Raw genomic sequence first — 21,101 nt, 5'->3', positions numbered from 1 at the left:
TTCCACACTATTCATGATTTTATAAACCTCTATCATACCCCCCCCCCCATTGTCTCTGTTTTCCAAGATGAAAAGTCCCAGTCTTTTTAATCTCTCCTCATATGGAAGCTATTCCATACCCGTAATCATTTTTGTTGTCTTCTCTATACCTTGTACAATTCTAATATATCTTTTTTGAGGTAGGGTGGTCAGAACTGTACACAGTATTCAAGGTGTGGGTGTACCATGGCTTTATATAGTGTTATTAAGATATTTTCTGTCTTACCTATCCATTTCCTAATGGTTCCTAACATTCTGTTAGTTTTTTGGACTGCTGCTGCACACTGGATGGATGTTTTCAGAGAACCACCCACAATGACTCCAAGATATTTCATGAATGGTAACAGCTAACTTAGACCCCACTATTTTATATGTATAGTTGGGATTATGTTTTCCAATGTGCATTAGTTTGCATTTATCAACAGTGAATTTCATCTGCCATTTTGTTGCCAAATCACCCAGTTTTGAGAGAGCTTTTTGTAACTCTTCGCAGTCTGCTTTGGACTTAACTATCATGAGTAGCTTTGTATCTTCTGCCAGTTTTGTCACCTCACTGTTTATCCCTTTTTCCAGCTCATTTATGAATGTGAGGGATGGTGTCCCTAGCCTCTCTTTGTCAGGAGCTGGGAATGGGTGATGTAACGGGTTGTCCCCTCCTGGAGTGCAGTCTGGGAGCCGTGGGCTCTAAACCCCTACCTCCGCAGGCCTCTCTCATGCTGCTTTGTTGGAGATTTACAGCCTGCCTCACCAGGCACTGTTATCACCCAACACAACAGCAGGTGGCACCACACACCCAACTGAGTTACCTGCTTGCTTTACCTAAGCCACTCAAGGTCAGACAGCCAATTTCCCAGCTCCCCCCGCCTTGCATCCCTGCTGGAGTATAAACCCAGAATTGTAACGTCTGATACTGCACAGGGACCTGTGCAAAGTAAGCTCAGTTCGCTCTTCCCTCGATGTGGGAAAGATATGCACAACAACCTGGTGTTAACCAAGATGAAATTTTCCCCAGACACTTCATTTAAAAAAGCAGTTCTTAACCTTTACTGCAGCCTGCACCCCTTTGGTTCTCAAAATATGTTCTCACACCCCTTATCAAAAATGGTTGAAGTAGGTCAGTTCTTTAAACCTAGATATATTTTTTGTTTGTATATTACAGTAATCGTTAAAAAATGTATAATGTTAATAAATACATAGATTTGATGAAACAAAGTAGTTGTACTTACGTGCCTATGCTTAATTTGTGTTTTCAATTATTTAGCTTCTAAAAAAATCTGGCATGTCTTGCACCCCCAGGGGGTGCATGCACCCCAGGTTAAGAACCACTGATTTAAAGGCGCACTGGTTTAAATAAAATATAAAACAAGTTTATTAACTATAAAAGGATAGATTTTAAGTGATTACAAGTTATAGCAAACAGTTCAAAGCAGATTACCTAGCAAATAAACAAAAACACAAATTAAGTCTAACATAATAGAGGGATAGGATTTGAATTAACAATTTCTCACCCTGACTGATGATACAAGCAGTCCACCAAATTTCCATACACAGGCTAGAAATCTCTTTAGCCTGGGGCCAGGATTTCCCCCAGTTTCGTCTTTGTTCCTCAGGTGTTTCCAGGAGTTTTCTTATATGGGGCCCAGAGATGATGTCACTCCCCACCTGATACAGCTTTTCCATATGGCGGGTATCCTTTGTTTGAAACTCAGTTTCCAGTTCAGTTTGTGGGGAAAAATACAGGTACCAAAATGGAGTTCAGTGTCATTTGGTCTGGTCACATGCCCTTGCTGAGTCATAGCAGCCATTATCCATAGGGTCTCTGGAGCGTTCCCAGGAAGGCTCACCAGGTGGGGATAAGCTTCTCCTAAGGCCTATTGTTTCCCCTAATGGTCCATTACCTTGAATAGGCCATTCACAACCAGCTGTCTAGACTGGAAGCATCTTGCCTAGTGGGTGTCACCAGGTATAACTACATCTGACATACAGATACATAGTCAATATTCATAACTTCAAATACAAAAATGATACATGCATACGAATAGGATAATTATATTCAGCACATCATAACTTTTCCATAGACATCTCACAAGACATACCTTGTGCAAAATACATCATAATTATGTCATAATCATGTTATCATACAACTATGAAGAATATGGGATGCAGTGTTACAGGCAACAGAGGATGGATAATTTGATGATTACCTGTTCTGTTCATTCCCTCTGAAGCACCTGGCTTTGGCCACTGTCGGAAGACGGGATACTGGGCTACATGGACCTTTGGTCTGACCCAGTATGGCCATTCTTATGTTGAACAGCACTGGTCCTAGTACAGATCCCTGGGGGACACCACTATTTACCCCTCTCTCTCCATTTTTGAAAACTGACCATTTATTCCAACTGTTTCCTACCTTTTAACCATGAGAGGATCTTATCTCATGACTGCTTACTCTGCTTACGAGTCTTTGCTGAGGGATCTTGTCAAAGACTTTCTGAAAGTCCAGGTACACTGTATCCACTGGCTCACCCTCGTCCATATGTTTGTTGACCCCCTCCAAGAATTCTAATAGATTGGTGAAGCATGATTTCCCTTTTGCAAAAGCCATGTTGACTCTTTCCCAGCAAATCGTGTTCATTTTGTGTCTGATAATTCTGTTCTTGACTATAATTTCCATGCATTTGCCTGGTACTGAAGTTAGGCTTGCTTGCCTGTAACTGCCAGGATCACCTCTGGAGCATTTTAAAAAAACTGGTCACGTTAGCTATCCTCCAGTCATCTAGTGCAGAAACTTATTTAAATGATAGATTAAATGTTCTTCTGAGTCAAAAAGAAAAGGAGTACTTGTGGCACCTTAGAGACTAACAAATTTATTTGAGCATAAGCTTTCGTGAGCTACAGCTCACTTCATCGGATGCATTCAGTGGAAAATACAGTGAGGAGATTTATATACATACAGAACATGAAAAAATGGGTGTTACCATACACACTGTAACCAGAGCGATCACTTAAGGTGAGCTATTACCAGCAGGAGAGCCGGGGGGGGGGGAGGGGAAGAAACCTTTTGTAGTGATAATCAAGGTGGGCCATTTCCAGCAGTTGACAAGAACATCTGAGGAACAGTGTGGAGTGGGGTGGGGAATAAACATGGGGAAATAGTTTTACTTTGTGTAATGACCCATCCACTCCCAGTCTTTATTCAAGCCTAAGTTAATTGCATCCAGTTTACAAATTAATTCCAATTCAGCAGTCTCTCGTTGGAGTCTGTTTTTGAAGTTTTTTAGTTGAAGAATTGCAACTTTTAGGTCTGTAATCGGGTGACCAAAGAGATTGAAGTGTTCTCCCCGACTGGTTTTTGAATGTTATCATTCTTAACACCTGATTTGTGTTCATTTATTCTTTTACGTAGAGACTGTCCAGTTTGCCCAATGTACATGGCAGAGGGGCATCGCTGGCACATGATGGCATATATCACATTGGTAGATGTGCAGGTGAACGAGTTTCTGATAGTGTGGCTGATGTGATTAGGCCCTATGATGGTGTCCCCTGAATAGATATGTGGACACAGTTGGCAACGGGCTTTGTTGCAAGGATAGGTTCCTGGGTTAGTGGTTCTGTTGTGTGGTGTGTGGTTGCTGGTGAATATTTGCTTCAGGTTGGGGGGCTGTCTGTAGGCAAGGACTGGCCAGTCTCCCAAGATCTGTGAGAGTGATGGGTCGTCCTTCAGGATAGGTTCTGGATTCTTGATGATGCGTTGGGGGCTGAAGGTGATGGCTAGTGGAGTTCTGTTATTTTCTTTGTTGGGCCTGTCCTGTAGTAGGTGACTTCTGGGTACTCTTCTGGCTCTGTCAATTTGTTTCTTCACTCTAGCAGGTGGGTATTGTAATTGTAAGAATGCTTGATAGAGATCTTGTAGGTGTTTATCTCTGTCTGAGGGGTTGGAGCAAATGCGGTTGTATCGTAGAGCTTAGCTGTAGACGATGGATCGTGTGGTGTGGTCTGGGTGAAAGCTGGAGGCATGTAGGTAGGAATAGCGGTCAGTAGGTTTCCGGTTTAGGGTGGTGTTTATGTGACCATCGCTTATTAGCACCGTAGTGTCCAGGAAGTGGATCTCATGTGTGGACTGGTCCAGGCTGAGGTTGATGGTGGGATGGAAATTGTTGAAATCATGGTGGAATTCCTCAAGGGCTTCTTTTTCCATGGGTCCAGATGATGAAGATGTCATCAATGTAGCGTAAGTAGAGTAGGGGCATTAGGGGACAAGAGCTGAGGAAGTGTTGTTCTAAGTCAGCCATAAAAATGTTGGCATACTGTGGGGCCATGAGGGTACCCAAAGCAGTGCCGCTGATTTGAAGGTACACATTGTCCTCAAAAGTGAAATAGTTGTGGGTGAGGACAAAGTCACAAAGTTCAGCCATCAGGTTTGCTGTGACATTATCGGGGATACTGTTCCTGACGGCTTGTAGTCCATCTTTGTGTGGAATGTTGGTGTAGAGGGTTCTTCGAGACACCACCGACTTTCTGAGGAAACTGCAATCCATCGGTGATCTTCCTGAAAACACCATCCTGGCCATTATGGATGTAGAAGCCCTCTACACCAACATTCCACACAAAGATGGACTACAAGCCGTCAGGAACAGTATTCCCGATATAAGTATTTTTTTAAAATCATGTTTACCAATCTGAGATTTTTCTGATGAGGTTGAACAGGTGATAAATGTGGTGATGTTGGTCACAAATAGATTATCCTACCCATTTTTGTATTGTGAGGAAAAACATTGTTCCTGGTGGACCACTGTAAAATAACTGGTGAGGTTATTGCATTTAGAGCATGGTTGTCATGGGGTGAAAGGAGTTCTGAAAATAGAACACATCATGACATTGGGGGTGTACATCTGTTTTCGTTTTGTTTGTTTTTAGTTTACTAAGTCTGTTAGTTTGCATCTGGCTCTGTGAGAGTGAACCCCTGCACCCCTCTGGAACCTCATTGATGTTAATGCAGGACTGGGGCCTATGCATGCTTTACTCCCACCATGTGGGGCTAGGAATATTTTCACCAAAATGTTTCTAAAGTACATACAGGAGAGTGAAGGAGAGGTATTTCTGGATTAGAGTACTATCGCTGTTTTGCTCAATTGGTTGAATTTTACACAAAAGTAGGTGGCATTTTTCCATCTCCTATAGTTTTCTAGTAAAAATACTGCACTAAGGGCCTGATCAGTTTATAAATACCTACTTGGGGAACAAAAATCTGATAATTGTTTCTTCAATCTACCATATGGATTCAGTGGCTGGAAGTTGAAGGTAGACAAATTCAGACTGGAAATAAGGCTCAGTTGTTTAACAGTGAATGTAATTAACCATTAGAACAATTTACCAAGGGTTGTGATGGATTCTTCATCACTGACAATTTTTTAATTAAGATTGGATGTGTTACTCAAAGATATGCTGTAGTTCAAACAGGTATTAATTCAGGGAAGTCCTAAAACCTGTGTTATACAGGAGGTCATCAGATTAGATGATCACAATCCTTTTGGTCTTATCTGTGAATCTATGAATCCTCCACTCCCCTGCTCTTTCTGTAGTAACTTTCACATATGCAGTGTTGGTTTAAAATACTGCCAGATCACTGAATAGAGGGTAATGACTAGACAGAGTACCTGGCAATGGGGAATCAGGCCCAAAGAGTGAAATTCACTCGCTCATCACAGCATATTAGTGATTAGACTTTTGCATGTAACTAAGTATTCGCACCAAAACCTTACAGGCTATAAGAAGAAGCACTGCCCTCTTACATGACTCTTCTGCATGTCTTCTCTCTGCTCCAGTGTGTGCCTTACCTCTGTCCCTACCTCACTGCAGGCCCTCTGCAAGACTATGTTGTCTCCAGTTCACTTCAGTAATTTTCTTTGCAGGCCTGACTGCACAGAACCCTCAGGCGTCAGTTACATAGAGGTAGCCTGTCCATCAGAGTTTCACAATGTGTCTGAGCTTTAATCATTTTGTGGCCATTTGTTATGATTGTTCATGTCTGATTCAGTCATCAATTATTTCTCCCAGGGTTCTATACAAGTTCCTCAGTACTTTCTGATAAAATTGTTGTATCCTTTCTGATGATTTGAAGCATTCTATAATTTGTGCACCCTCTGATATTTTGGATGTTGCAATAGAAAATATTTCCATTTCGGTCTGTGTTCCATATTGGTTGCATAGTTGTTCCTGTTTCAGTTTTAACTGTGCTTTGTCTCCCAGGTTACACCCCCAGTTTATTCTTCCAGATTCTTTATTTAATAAGAGACTGCATTAGCTTTGCATATCTTGCTGTAGTGTGTAGTCATTTTAGTCTGATAGTACTCTGGCTTGTTGTTTTTCATTTTTTTGTTCTTACCAAGTTTCAGAGTAGCAGCCGTGTTAGTCTGTATTCGCATCGGATGAAGTGAGCTGTAGCTCACGAAAGCTTATGCTCAAATAAATTGGTTAGTCTCTAAGGTGCCACAAGTACTCCTTTTCTTTTTGTTCTTTCCAGTGACTCATTAATATTTTAGGTGTTGGTCTAGTCTTGAGTGTTCATTGGAAGGTACACACTTGAATGAATTTCATCCCAAATGACTATTTTTGCTTTTCTGAATAAAATAAATCTTTTGTTAAAGATGATGATATAATCATACTTAACAAAAACATATTTTATATATAGTTATATTGTGATAGCCCCTGGGAGCCCCAGTCAGTGTTCAGACATAACAGACGGACAGTCCTGCGCCAGAGTGCTTACAAGCTGACAACACAGGGTTTTAATTGTTTAGTAAGTATTTTTCCCATTTGTTTGAGTAGGCATGTATTGCTTAACAGCCAGCAAAGGGCAGAAAAAGTGCAAAAATCCCTTTTGAAATAAGTAGATGAAAAAACGGTTTCCTATTATGTTCTTTTAACTTTTGTTTCGGTGTGCAATATATTTTCTTTCACTGTTGTTCATGTGATTGAGATTTGTAGTCTTGAATAGTATTTTGTATAATTAACATAGTTGTTTAGAAAGAGAAGCCAGCCATGGCCCTAACATGTCTGGAATGGTTAGTAGTCGACTGTGCTGATTCTATTCTATATATTCTTAGGCTTTGAAAAACAATTTTTGTGTGGTAAGGAGGAAAACCAAAATATACGAGTCATATACAGTTGTGAGGGGAGGAAAAAGCACCATCAGTGGAAAAAATTCCAGCCTGAGACCCCAAAAAGCGATGGGTTATTCTCAAGACAAATTTGACTAATTTTTTAGAACCTATTGTGCTATCTTTACTAATGTTGATTAGTACCTTGCTCTTAAACTAGTCCTTTAGGAACTGTTGGAACTAGTGATGGAGTGCAGCACTATTCTTCTTGAGGGTGGCACAATCTGATCCTTAATTAACTTATTCCTTAATCACCTGAGTTTTACTTAAATAGACTAATACTACTTGAATCCATCACTTAAACTAGAAGTGCATTCCCGTTAGTCACCATGCTATCTGTAAAATGACACCTCCTTAAATTCCTCTTAATATATATGTTTTTTCTTTTAATTTCATGTAGTACTAGGGACATTTGTCTAGGTCAATTCAAATGGAACCCCATCCTTAATTTTAAGATGCTTGATAATTAAAATTGGGTGCCTTCATCCCAATTCCTCTACAGAATATCATACATCCTGATCGGTTTGAGCCAGTACATTAATAATAAAACAGAATACAATTCATATTGTATCAGTTTGCCCCTGTTTTCAGTCATTGTTTCTGCTATTGTCAATAAAGTGAACATAGGTGCTATACTGTAGACAGAACATAAGGAGGAGCTCCAGACTCACATGCAGAACAAACTCTTCTCACTCCCAGTTCATCTGTCCACAATCAAGTTGTTTTTCTCCACTTTCATCGCGCCTTGTCCCTGGAAACTTGATCCCACTTCAAAAGTGTAGGTCTCCTACCAGGCAGTAACAGGATAGTTTGCTTAATATACTTTAAGAAAATTCATTTTAAAAATATTGTCTTCAGCTTTAAAAAACATTTATGTCAGTTGAATATTTTTGTACCCATAACTTAAATGGTAAAGATGGTAGAATTAATATAAGTGTATATTTAACAGACATGGGAGGCAGAAGTCTGAAATGTGTATTATCAGTGTCTTATAAGAAGATAGAGTAATTAGGAGAACCTAAAGAATTTTGGCAACATAGAGGTGATAAAACAGTGAATGCTAGAACATGCTTCACCTCAGACAAGTAAGAAGTTGTCTAATGTGTATCTCATAAAATATAATATTATGCCTGAGTTTTAGTGCAGAAAAATACCATAATGTTAAGTAAATGATGACAGTGTATCTCAGCCAGTGCTAATAATACTAGACGTACTCCCTAGGGGGCTGATCCTGCAAAGACTTATGCACATGAATAGTCTCACTGAGTTCTCTTAGGTAATAGGTCATGCCTGGGAGAAAGGTTGAATGTTGACATAACTTCTGCTAGCCCCTGTTTTGTCAGCAGAGGTTACTTACCAGTCTGGGCTGGTTTTTTTGGAGGGGTGCGGGTGGGGACTCTGACTCATTTTTTGAAGTTGTGCTAAATTAAGTTTTTGTCCCAATGTGGACACTGACAAACTTGTATTTCTTTGCCCTCTGTGGTGACCACTATCTGTGGGACTGTAGGGATAAACCAGGTGGAATTAGGGATGAACATATTAATTGTGAAGGAAGCCTGTTTCCCACTATGGAGAAAGGAGAAGCCAACCAAGTAACTGGAGAAATTTTGTATCCCAGGGAAACTAGCTATATAGATGTTACTAAAATAACGTGGCCCTTCCTTCAGCTTTCTTGTGGGCTCTGAAGTCAGGCTTTTTGCTTCATTAGGAGTAAAAAGGATTTCCCACTTTTCCACGGTAGAAGGGAAAATACCAAGGTGCGTGGATATAACTGTGGATGAATCTTTGACTTTTCAGGGAGAGCTAGTAGCTGTCAAAGGCTGTCCCTCAGATTCAGAGAATTACTTCCTGGCAGTCTGAGCTTGGGTGTACAGCAAACTTCTGTCTCTTGATGAAGCAGGAGAGCAAGAACTGCTCGAGGAGCACTTAAAGATGTTTCTGTTTTTTACCATTTTTGGTTTGGGTAGCCTAGGGAGAGTGCTCCCATGCTGAAGAGAATCAGCCACTTTAATTGCTTTTAAATATACCCTAAAAAACATATCGACCCCCACCCCAAGTGAAGGAAAATATGGTAAAACTCTCAGTTGTCCTGTTTAGCTAGAAACCTAAAATTCAAGAGTAACATAAGGTTTAAAAAGAAACAGGAAGTCACAGTTCTGCCAAGTTACCACCTCAAGAGACAGAATGTTCCATAACTGTTTAGGCATCCATCACTGCTGGATCTGAGCACCTTTCTTGAGTAGATCATGCTCAAAAATATGACAGAAATCTTATTATCTGCCTCTGTGCATTGAAGTAAAGCATCCAACTCGTCAGTGTCTAGATTAGTGGACGTGGCATGTTAGAAAAAATCCTAACAGTTAACTAAAAAAGAAAAAAAAAAAGTACTGTGCATTTTCCAGGCAGGATCAGGAGTTTCTGGTAAGTATGCATATTGTGACTTTATCTAGCTAAGTGAAGGGATGAGAAAATACATTCAGGCTTGTTATTCAGTTGCTTACTGTATAATGTGCTGTTAGTTGGTAATGATTTTATAAATGTTCTAAAGTATGTCAGTAATGTGACCTGACTTACAAATATTTTGTTATGTGTAAGTTGGTTTCAGTTACTGCTGAGTATTTCCTTGGTCTGTTATCTTTTGTATTCATAAGAGCTAAAGGAATTAAGGTAATATGAGCAAAGCATAGTATATGTTACATACCACGTTAACCAGATTTATAAAAAACAGTAAATTTGCCTTTTGGCAGTCAAGTGTTAACTTATATGGTAAATGGGTCAAAAAGCAGCATCACAACAAACATCAGAATGATCTCTTTATACTGATCTGTTTTTAAAGTTTGTCTTTCATCAGTTCTGAACAATCTTACGTTGTAAGTGAATTAGTTTGCTTTTAGGGCTCAATAAACTGAATTAACAAAATATCCTGAAGGTACAATTAACAGAAAAGAGAAAGGGAACATAAAATAGTTGACAAGATGTGAGGAAGCACACAGGGTAAAAAAAAAAAAAAAAACCCAAACAATCTCCCCCAAATCACCAACTCTATGAATTCTCTCCCTTCAGGTAAAGGTTTAAATGTCAGAGTTTACTGACAGGTAATGATCATTGGAAGGGGCTTTTCCTTGTCGTGATCTCTCTTCTAGTTAACCCCATGGGCTCCTCTCCCATTTATCTTGTACTTAAGTTGTTTTCCAAATTTCTTTTAATGTTTGTTGGGGAGTGAAAATAAGCCCTAGATTTTTTTCTTATTAGAACTAATAACGTTATATTTCTGTATTTTATTGATTATGATGGGGAAAAGAGCCTTGTGAAAAATGAGAAAATGTCCAGATCTTTCAGATGTTACAGTTAATGCCTGCCCATAACAAGCCTTGCCAAGCAGCTAATTTGTAATTTACAGGCCTTCATGTTTAGTCCTTAGTGATATTTGAGTAATTATCATAATTCTTTAATGTCCAAGTTTATCAAAAGCATTTTGAATGGAGTAGATGAAAGTCATGGTGCACAAAACAGTCTTAGTTTCTTTCCAAATGTACAGGTTAAATTAAAGCAGTTTTAGAAGCTTGCATTTTATTTAGACTCAGTGAAGTCAGAGAAGCTTAGAAATAATTATAATGAAACACTCCATTGTTGTTCTTTATAGCAACACTGCCTTTTTGTTTGATGTATGCTGTTCTTGAAGAATAACCCCACCCCATTGTGTCAGTTCATTTTCTTAAATCAGTTAGATGCATGAGTTCTTTTAAAAATAGTACTGAGCCACATACTGTAAGATGTCTGGATTTCTCTCATAGGTCATCTTTTAATCTAAAGCAGGATTTCACATCAAAGAAGCTGTTGTATTTGGTATTTCTGCTTTTTTTGAGAGTGTACTGTGACTTTTTGTTGAAAATCTCTACCCTCATCTTCTGTCATTAAGTGCATTATTAAAATAGTTCAGGTTTTTTGGCATGGATTTTGATACAACATGCAAATTCCTTGGATTTAGAAAACACTCAGAGGGGCAGAGTTTTGGGAATTTGCTAAAAGATGGATAATGAAAGCAAGGAAACTAAGTTCATTATTTACTCTATTGCATCACTGTATTACAGGATTTCAGAAGAGTACCCTGTTGTATGTACTGTACATGCTGCCATTCCTACAGGCAGAACGGGATAATTTAAGGGGCATCATTACCGTAAAATCATCCTGGTGTCTGAATTTTTTTTCCTAAGGTCACTAATTGAAAGGTTAAAAGAGATGAAAAAACATGCTTGATTTACTTCATGTATTTGACAGCACATTGTACATAGTCATTTTAATGGTTTTTACTGAGCAGGTAATTAGATAGTTTTACCTGCAGTTCGTTGGGTTTTTACACAGCAATAAGTGAGACAAACATCTTACAACCACATTTTTTCCCTATATTTTAACACCACAAACATTATCAGAGGCACTTGATGGCAAAATTACTATATGAAACTACTTTTTAATTAATTTTTAAAAATTGACTAAATTTCCAGTTAGTAGTGGCCCTTTACAGATGGATAAACCCAGCCACACCTCATACTTAAAGCCCGTAGTCTTCAGTTTTTACTGATTTTTTTTTTAACTGAAAATTTCCCAGATTTTACAAAAGCTGTGGTTAATTTTTTTAATGATTTTTTTCACCCAATTTTTGGACTATTAAAGTACATGAAAATACTGATTACGTTAAGGATATCCAATATGTTACATTAGATAGATGTGTTTACATTAATAATTAATATAAGTGTAAATGAAAGGTTGTTAAAGTAAAGGCAATGTAGTGGAAGAAACACACGTGTGTGTGTGTGTGTGTGTGTGTGTGTGTGTATATATGTACATACTGTTAATGTACAGTTCATAAAAACATAGAAATGTAGGGCTGGAAGGGACCTTGAGAGGTCATCTAGTTCAGCTCATGCTGAGGGAGGCCCAATTAAACCTAGACCATCCATGAAATAAACCATAGCATTAAACTGCGTTTACTTTCAGTACTCTTTCTTTTCTCTGTTGCTTTTTTCCTGTCCCCCAGTATTAACCCTGGTATTTACCTAGAAAACTGTTGAGTTAGTTTTTGGCACTCCAGTTTTTTAATTTTTGTAATAAACACTGAAAAATTCCTGAGAAATTTTAAACAAAGAATAAACCAAAAACAACTCTAATACGTTCTCAAGCAGCATTTGTCTTACTTTGCCAACCTATAAATTTTGATTATTGTTGATGGGAATATTTTTGTTGGTTTGTGTGTGTACAATTAAATCAATATTTACCCATTTTAAAAAATGGAATCCTTCCAAGCCTAATTATAAATGTCTTTATAGGCAGGTTCAGTTCCTGACAAGGCCTCAGAATGAGACCAGCATACCATGATGAGCATTCTAACCGTCTCACAGGTCTAGCAGATTGTATAGGGGAGGACAGACAAGCAAATGGTAACATCATGAGAAACTGTGTGTGCCTTAGGCTCAATCTCCCCAGTATATGTCCCCTACTCAGGGCTCGTGTTTAAATAGACACAACTTGACATTTGTGTTTCCACAGCATGATGAGGGCCTGATCCTGATTAAATATTAACAATGGAGAAGTTAAGTGACTAGGCCAAGGTCACATAACAAGTCTGAGGCATTGTCAGAACTGAATCTTCCTATAAAGGCATTTATAATTAGGCTTGGACAGTACCCTTCCCATCCCTTTCCAGTGAATGGCTGTACCTGTGCTCTGCATAATACAGTGAGTGAAGAGAGGAGCTGTTGTAAAGAGGCCCTAAGCTTTCGGCATGTCTCTCTAGTTCTGCATGACTGCTGAAGATCTATAGTTAGAGATAATCCTTGTCCCAGGAGCTTACAATCTAATTAGACAGACAAACAAGCTATAAACAAAATGTGAAAGGTACATGTCTTGTTAGCCAGCCTCCTCTTTTAAAAAAAAAAAATGTACAGTCCACTTGTGTCTCTCTTCCTCTACATTGTCCACGGGCCCAGCCAGCTTATTGACCTCTGTTGACCCAATCTGTCTCCTTTCCACTCTGTCAGCCGCACTACAACACTATCTGCTCTCCTCCCAAATCAGATGATGCTTGTGTAACTCAGAGTATGTAAAGGCAAGCTGTGTGGTTCCAGCTGCTCTCCTCCTCTCCATCTCAGCATGGGGGTATATTCATAGAGGCGGCTTTTGTCTCAGGGTCCCCTAAGGGTGGGGGCAGTGGGTCAACATATCCTCTACTGCCTCTACAATCCATGCACTCCAGTAGTTCTTCCCTCCCCACCACTAAAAATAGAGAGAGGAAAATTGCCTACATCTTCTGAAACACAGAGATTATACCACTTTTGTGCAGCACTTCGAACTTCTTTGGTAAAAGGTATTATATGAATATAAAACCATTGATTTGCTTGTGCCTTTTTCAAGCAAACATGTTTTAAAACATCATGCTAATATAACATTTCCATTGGGTTTAGGCAATAGCAGAAAACATGCTGTCGTCTTTTGACATAGTTGAAATAATGTGCCTGGCAGTACATCCACATGGTCTTATCATCAGGTCTTGCATCATCCCTTTAGAAAGTACTGTGCAATTCTGATGTCTGCATATGTATTTGAAATCCCATACCACAAATATTGACTTTATTTTTTATATTTAAAAGGTATGCTTCAAAAAGGTATTTATAATGTAACTATCACTGCAGTGTTATGGGTGCTCCGTGTACTTCCAGTACTTTCATATGCATCAAATACAACAAATCGTAATGCTAAGATTCAGACTGTTTCCAAATTTGTCCTATTTACTTGAAAATTCTGCATGCTGTTCTTTCAAAATTGGCACCAATTGAACTGAAATATTATCAGACCAAAAAACAGAACAGCCTTGTCTCTTATTCTATTCTTAATTTCTTTTGGAATACATTATTATAATATCTATAATGATAAGAATCATATACTTCCTGAAAAATCCTTACTTTACACTGTTGTCTTGAACTTTCTCTTGACGGGTGATAAATCATGTGCTACAAGCATGAGTATAATACAAAAGGGAAATTTGGCTCTCAAAATTCGATCTTCTAATAGCAATGTAGACTGACAAAATAAGATATCAAAACAATGTGTATAAAGACAGTAAGCTTTTACGGTAATTACTAAGTCTTTCCACATTTTTTTTTTTAAAGAACCATTTAAACACAATTTGCAGTTTGTGCTCAGGTCTGTACTGGAATCAGCTCCAGAGAGGGTGGTATAGTAAGACTAACATGCTTTGGCATATGTTTTTGAGAAGTTTGCACAGTATCAGTCCTTCTAACTTTCTGAGCTGGGTTAGACAACACAGTAAAAACTCTTGAGTCTGTCTGAGCTTTTTCTACTACAGTTTACAACAATGCTACTACTACTGGATCTGCACCTGTTAGGAATTACAGGGCTGAAAAACACTAGCATAGATGCAGTCTATGTACTGTATTTTACACTACTACAAAGCGTACCTGCATGCAGAGACAGCAGCCATTTTGTTCTCACAGTTGCTGTGTTTGCTGTTACAGAAGACACACACACAGCTCTCATGGAGACTTGTGTTCTGTCTTTTTATTTTCTTCAATCTAAAATGACGCCTTTTAGGCTGGAAGCATATGTTTTCCTCTTTGGAGACTTATCACTGATAAAGGAGGAAAGTGTGGTTTTTTTTGTTTTTTGTTTTTTTAGCTGTGTCACACCCCAAAGTGCAGCTGTTACATAAGTGGGGTGAGTTTAAGTGGTGCTGCCTGTATTGGGGGAAGTAATGACCAGTACAGTACCCTTTCAGAGTTCTCGGGTTTTTTTCTGTATTCTGTTATAGTTAAAATCAGAATGATACACACACAAGCAGCCAGAAATAAAACCAGGGTGGAGTGTGCAAATATGTGAAGTCTTGCAACTAAACATCTCCACTAGCTTCAACAAATGTTGCCATGGTGGTAGCAAAATACTGCTGGAGTGCATTGTAGGGATAATATAAAAGATGGTGGGGAAAAAAACAAACCCACATTGAAATGCTTAAAAGAATGGGTGCAGGGGCTTAGAGCGCTAATCCTGTCCTGCTGTGCACCACTGCCTACTGAAGTTGGGTAGTGAATTGTAACTGCCGCTATAAGCAACATGACTCCAAAAGACAGTGCCAAAGTGTGTTTAGTTATACAGCACTGTCTTGTGTGTGTGTTGGGGTGAGGAGGAAGGAGGGGTGAGCAGGTTGGATGAAGAGTAAGTAACTCTTTCACAGCTTAGCTATCATTAAGCCTTTTGATCTGAGGCTTTAAAATAGCAGGGTTCTAAATGTTTGGTGTTCAGCTGTTATAGTCTGCCTGATGCAAATTTAGACTTCAGTGACTACTGATTGGTCAGGGAAAAATAAAAAAAAATGACATAAAAGAGGAAAAGCATATAAGATGGAAGGAACAATGATCTTCTAAAGTAAAGGTCACACTAAGAGTGCAGTCATTCAGTACTCTGGCGCCCTGGAAGAAATGGCAGATATGAGGGCAGCTGCTCCCGTGGCTCGTGTGTATCATAATTGTTGGCAATTTGTATGCAAATCCAGGAAGCAGGGATGTTTTTGTGGTTGAGGGCCATGCAAGAGTCAGGTACTAGGGATTCTATTCCCAGTTTTGCCACAGACTGTGACCTTGGGCAGGTCACTTAAGCCCTAACTTTCTAAAGTGTTCACTAATTTTGAATACCTCAATTTTTGGTGCCCAGTTTGCGACACGTAGGGACTGATTATCAGGGATTCTGAGCACTAGGTTCCTTAGGTCTCTAAGCCACTTTCATCCACTCTTACAACTTTTTTGCCGTTTTGGCATTTTATTGTGTCTTTGTATTATCCCTATAATGCATGCTACAGTATCTTGCTACTCATTTGGCAACATTTGTTGATGATCGACAAGCTGTTTAGTTCAAATCAGTTTGAGCTAGGGGTGCTCAGCACCTATGAAAATCATGTCGTTCATGTGTCAAGTTGGGTACTCAAAATTAAAGACTCAAACTAGTGGATGCTTTTGAAATGTTGTGCCTTAACCTCTGCCTCACTTTCCCTATTTGAAAAATTAGGTTATTCATTCTCAACAAGGGTGTTTTGATGTTTAATTCATTTGTCGTTGTGAGATGCTGGGATAGAGAAGATGAGCATAATAAAGTGCCTATAATAAGTAAATCAAGACCATATTTTACACCTCAGATTATAAAGCTCAACAATATTTTAACTCTCTTTTGTTTGTTTTCTTAGGTATAACATCGAGCCCAGTTTGTACTGTCCATTTTTCTCTCTTGGGGCATGTATGGAAGGTCTGAACTTCTTGTTCAATCAGCTTCTAGGAATCTCTCTCTATGCAGAGCAAACTGAGAAAGGAGAGCTCTGGTGTGAAGATGTTCGCAAACTGGTGAGAACTCTAATTCCTAACCGTCTTAAACTCAAGAGAGTATGGTAGAGCTGCTCATGTGGTCTCTTAAGAAAGGAACAGGTTTTCAAAGGTATTTAGGTGCCAAAAGATGCAGATAGGCATCTATCGGGATTTTCAAAATTGCATAGGGTGTCTGTCTCCAATTGAAGTCAATGATAGGTGACTAGTCACTTGTGAAAATGCCTATCTGCATCTGTAGGCGCCTAAAAGTCTTGAAAAATCTCTCTCCAAGTGAAAGATGTCAGAGTCAGAATGGCTTGGTCTCTTTTTAGAGAGAAACAGAGAGAGAATTACTTTACCTTTCACATATGTTTTCTGAATTAAACCTGAAATAATGTACATGGTTGTTAACTCATGCAGTGCTACAAATGTGCATTATTACTGTGTAGGTCTTTTACTCTTCCCTTCTTTCCTATTGTGCATGTCTTATTCGACTCAAGCCTTCCTATTTGCGGCTTGTTCTGTAGGATGGAAGTAGCAGATGTGGACTACTCTCTATTTGCCATTTTGCTCAGTTCTTTTGTCCTTCCGCTCCCTCCCAGTATTCTCCAGTGGGCATCCTCCCTCCCTCCCTCCCTCCCACTTCCAAGCCCAGCCTCCAGTGAGATCTGCTGCTCCTCAAATCCTCAGTGGTCAATCTACCAGTTCTGGCTACCCTCTCATATCTGTCTCCTTGGTAAATCAACTCCTGCTGTACTTAACTTATATTCTGCAGCCCTGAAGTAGTTGACTTGCCATCTGATCGTAAAAGGTGGGGTGGTTATTTTTATTCTGGTGTGTTAGAGTAATCAATTTGTATAAACTGCAGAAATTGGTGCAGTTTGAAGGACAAGCTTTGAAATATTTGTACATAAATATTTCAACTGCAGTAGAATAAATTGTTCCTATATTATGTTTTATGTAAAATTATAATGTGCCACAAAATATATGCGGTTTAAACCTTTTCTATTGAATATATCTGAGTGATACTTTCTCACCTTACCCAGCTCAGCAGAAGTTGCGCTTCGGAAACTATATCTTTATTTCTTTTCCAGGCAGTTGTCCATGAAAATGAGGGTTTACTGGGGTACATCTACTGTGACTTCTTCCAACGAGCAGACAAACCACATCAGGTAACAACTATGGGCTTCCTTCACTGGTGGTTTTGCTTGAGTAAGGACTACAGTATTATGGTCATTTACTATTAATGTTTGTCCAGCAACATACATTTGGACTTAAACTAACTAACAAACAAATTCACACACAAGACCACCTCTAAGGCCAAATATAATTCTAGAAAAATCTATAATTTATTTAGATTCTAGGAATACTTAATTCCAAAGTATATATAATTACACTGATTGTTCAACTTCCTTTTAAATTTTTTATTTTTACCAATAACTTCCTTTTAATAAGCCCCATGTATGTTGAACCATCAGATACTACACTGACAGACACTATGAAAACCCTAAAATAAGCAATGTTTTGAGAGTTAGTGCTTTCTTATTATCTACCTGCTGCTTATGAACAACGAATATTTGAAATCAAATACTCTCTGTACCAAGGCAAAAGTCCAGAATGTCACCTAGATCATTTCTCAAACCTCATGTTAAATAGGTGAAGCTGTCTACAATTTTTAGACATGCTGACTACCACCGTGGTGCCAGCGTATAAACTACAAAACAGAATACAACAGAACCTCATTAAGTGGCATTAATGACTGAGAAATGTTTCGCAAATGACCGAATTTTATGAATTTGTGAGTAAGCAAACACACACACTGTGAAACAGCGTTATTACTTATTTTGTCAAGTGTGGTTTGGTTTTAATTATTTTTGCTAACACTTTGTAACATGTTCTGCAATATATTTTATAAAAGAATGATGTCTCCTCACAAACTCTGCCAATTAATGGGGAGAGACTGTATATGATATATAGTATTTATAGGTCAGCGAAGTTCTGATGTGACAAACTAAATCTTGATGGGAATTTTAACCTTTTGGATATTTACTCCTTAGATGGCTTAAACTTAAACATGCCGCTTTTAGAAAATAAAATTTTGTTCAAGATGTTAAAGCTATTGCAATATTTTGTTTTTATCTTTATGAAATAAACTAATCTTTTTACATTATTATAATCTCAAGTAAAAAAATAGTAAACAGAGATGGGAAAATATAATGAAGACTGGCTCAAATTCTGCGATGTTACATTGAAGCAACTCTATTGAAGTTAATGGGATTGCATTGGTGTAACTGAGAGCAGAATAGGACTCTTAATGTTAAGACATTCAGCATTTATTTAGTACTGTTAATATGACAACAGTATCTATATAGCATGGCTTTTTCTGATTGGTTATTTTATCTTCAAAGGACTGTCACTTTACAATTCGTGGAGGCAGGTTAAGGGAAGATGGAGAATACCAGCTCCCTGTTGTTGTTCTTATGCTGAGTCTGCCCCATTCGACTAGGAGTTCACCCACTTTACTAACCCCTGGCATGATGGAGAATCTATTCCATGAAATGGGACATGCTATGCATTCCATGCTGGGACGAACTCGGTACCAACATGTCACTGGTAAGACATCAGGAATAGTGATTTTTGTTATTTTTAAATGTTTGAATGAATAATTTGCACTTGTTAATTTCCTGAAGTAGGGAGTATGTATTTAAATAACTGTAGTGTCTTGAATCTGGTAAAGCGGTAGGTAGGTAGCTTAGTTTAGTTTAGCTTCGTTCTTCAAATTGCATTTTAAAATTAAGTGTGCAGCTATGGAGTATGTCCATCTGCAGGGTTTATCTATTTCTTAATCTTCCAAAATATTGTATAATTTTATTAGGGTATTACAGAACTTTGTATCATAGTGCAGGTTTCAGTGACAAGCCTGTGAAGTCACATTTCCAGTTAACCCTTCCCACCTGTTGATTCAATTTATGATCTCTTTTCAGAGTAGCAGCCGTGTTAGTCTGTATTCGCAAAAAGAAAAGGAGTACTTGTGGCACCTTAGAGACTAACAAATTTATTTGAGCATAAGCTTTCATGATCTACATCCGATGAAGTGAGCTGTAGCTCACGAAAGCTTATGCTCAAATAAATTTGTTAGTCTCTAAGGTGCCACAAGTAGTCCTTTTCTTTTTATGATCTCTGTTCACCAATTTACTGTCTTGACTCTGTTAGCACATAGGAAAAGTATAACTTACTTCCAGGTTGCACTTCAAAAGTATAATGCAGCATCATGCAAAGTATCACAATTCAGATGCCTGGCTGCTTGGCTGGAAAGATTGGAGATTGAAAAGCAGCATGCTCAGTCCTTGGGATAAAAGAAAAGGAGGACTTGTGGCACCATAGAGACTAACAAATTTAGTTGAGCATAAGCTTTCGTGAGCTACAGCTCACTTCATCGGATGCATTCAGTGAGGAGATTTATATACACACAAAACATGAAAAAATGGGTGTTATCATACACACTGTAAGGAGAGAGATCACTTAAGATGAGCTATTACCAGCGGGGCTGGGGGGAGAAAACCTTTTGTAGTGATAATCAAGGTGGGCCATTTCCAGCAATTAACAGGAACGTCTGAGGAACAGTTGGGAGTGGGGTGGGGGAGAGGGAGGGAATAAACATGGGGAAATAGTTTTACTTTGTATAATGACCCATCCACTCCCAGTCTCTATTCAAGCCTAAGTTAATTGTATCCAATTTGCAAATTAATTCCAATTCAGCAGTTTCTCGTTGGAGTCTGTTTTTGAAGTCTTTTTGTTGTAATATTGCGACATTTAGGTCTGTAATTGAGTGACCAGAGAGATTGAAGTGTTCTCCGACTGTTTATGAATGTTATCATTCTTGACATCTGATTTGTGTCCATTTATTCTTTTACGTAGAGACTGTCCAGTTTGACCAATATACATGGCAGAGGGGCATTGCTGGCACATGATGGCATATATCACATTGGTAGATGTGCAGGTGAACGAGTTTCTGATAGTGTGGCTGATGTGATTAGGCCCTATGATGGTGTCCCCTGAATAGATATGTGGACACAGTTGGCAACGGGCTTTGTTGCAAGGATAGGTTCCTGGGTTAGTAGTTCTGTTGTGTGGTGTGAGGTTGCTGGTGAATATTTGCTTTAGGTTGGGGGGCTGTCTGTAGGCAAGGACTGGCCAGTCTCCCAAGATTTGTGAGAGTGATGGGTCGTCCTTCAGGATAGGTTCTGGATTCTTGATGATGCGTTGGGGGCTGAAGGTGATGGCTAGTGGCGTTCTGTTATTTTCTTTGTTGGGCCTGTCCTATAGTAGGTGACTTCTGGGTACTCTTCTGGCTCTGTCAATTTGTTTCTTCACTTCAGCAGGTGAGTATTGTAGTTGTAAGAATGCTTGATAGAGATCTTGTAGGTGTTTGCCTCTGTCTGAGGGGTTGGAGCAAATGCGGTTGTATCGTAGAGCTTGGCTGTAGACGATGGATCGTGTGGTGTGGTCTGGGTGAAAGCTGGAGGCATGTAGGTAGGAATAG

At 38.8% G+C, this 21,101-nt stretch overlaps 1 protein-coding gene across 2 annotated transcripts in view; it reads left to right on the top strand.

The window, feature by feature from the left end:
- MIPEP (mitochondrial intermediate peptidase) overlaps positions 1–21,101 on the top strand; it is a 144,033-nt gene that overhangs the window by 33,595 nt on the left and 89,337 nt on the right. For both annotated transcript variants that reach the window (XM_074943484.1, XM_074943481.1), the window contains exons 11-13: positions 16,444–16,597; positions 17,653–17,730; positions 18,967–19,171. In XM_074943484.1, the coding sequence (XP_074799585.1) occupies positions 16,444–16,597; positions 17,653–17,730; positions 18,967–19,171 (437 nt within the window). The remainder of the gene's footprint in view (positions 1–16,443; positions 16,598–17,652; positions 17,731–18,966; positions 19,172–21,101) is intronic.

The sequence above is a fragment of the Natator depressus genome, chromosome 1 (assembly GCF_965152275.1).
Source record: "Natator depressus isolate rNatDep1 chromosome 1, rNatDep2.hap1, whole genome shotgun sequence".
Classification (NCBI taxonomy): domain Eukaryota; kingdom Metazoa; phylum Chordata; order Testudines; family Cheloniidae; genus Natator; species Natator depressus.
Note: the sequence above shows the minus strand (reverse complement) of the source record. Positions and strands in the feature narration are given on the sequence as shown.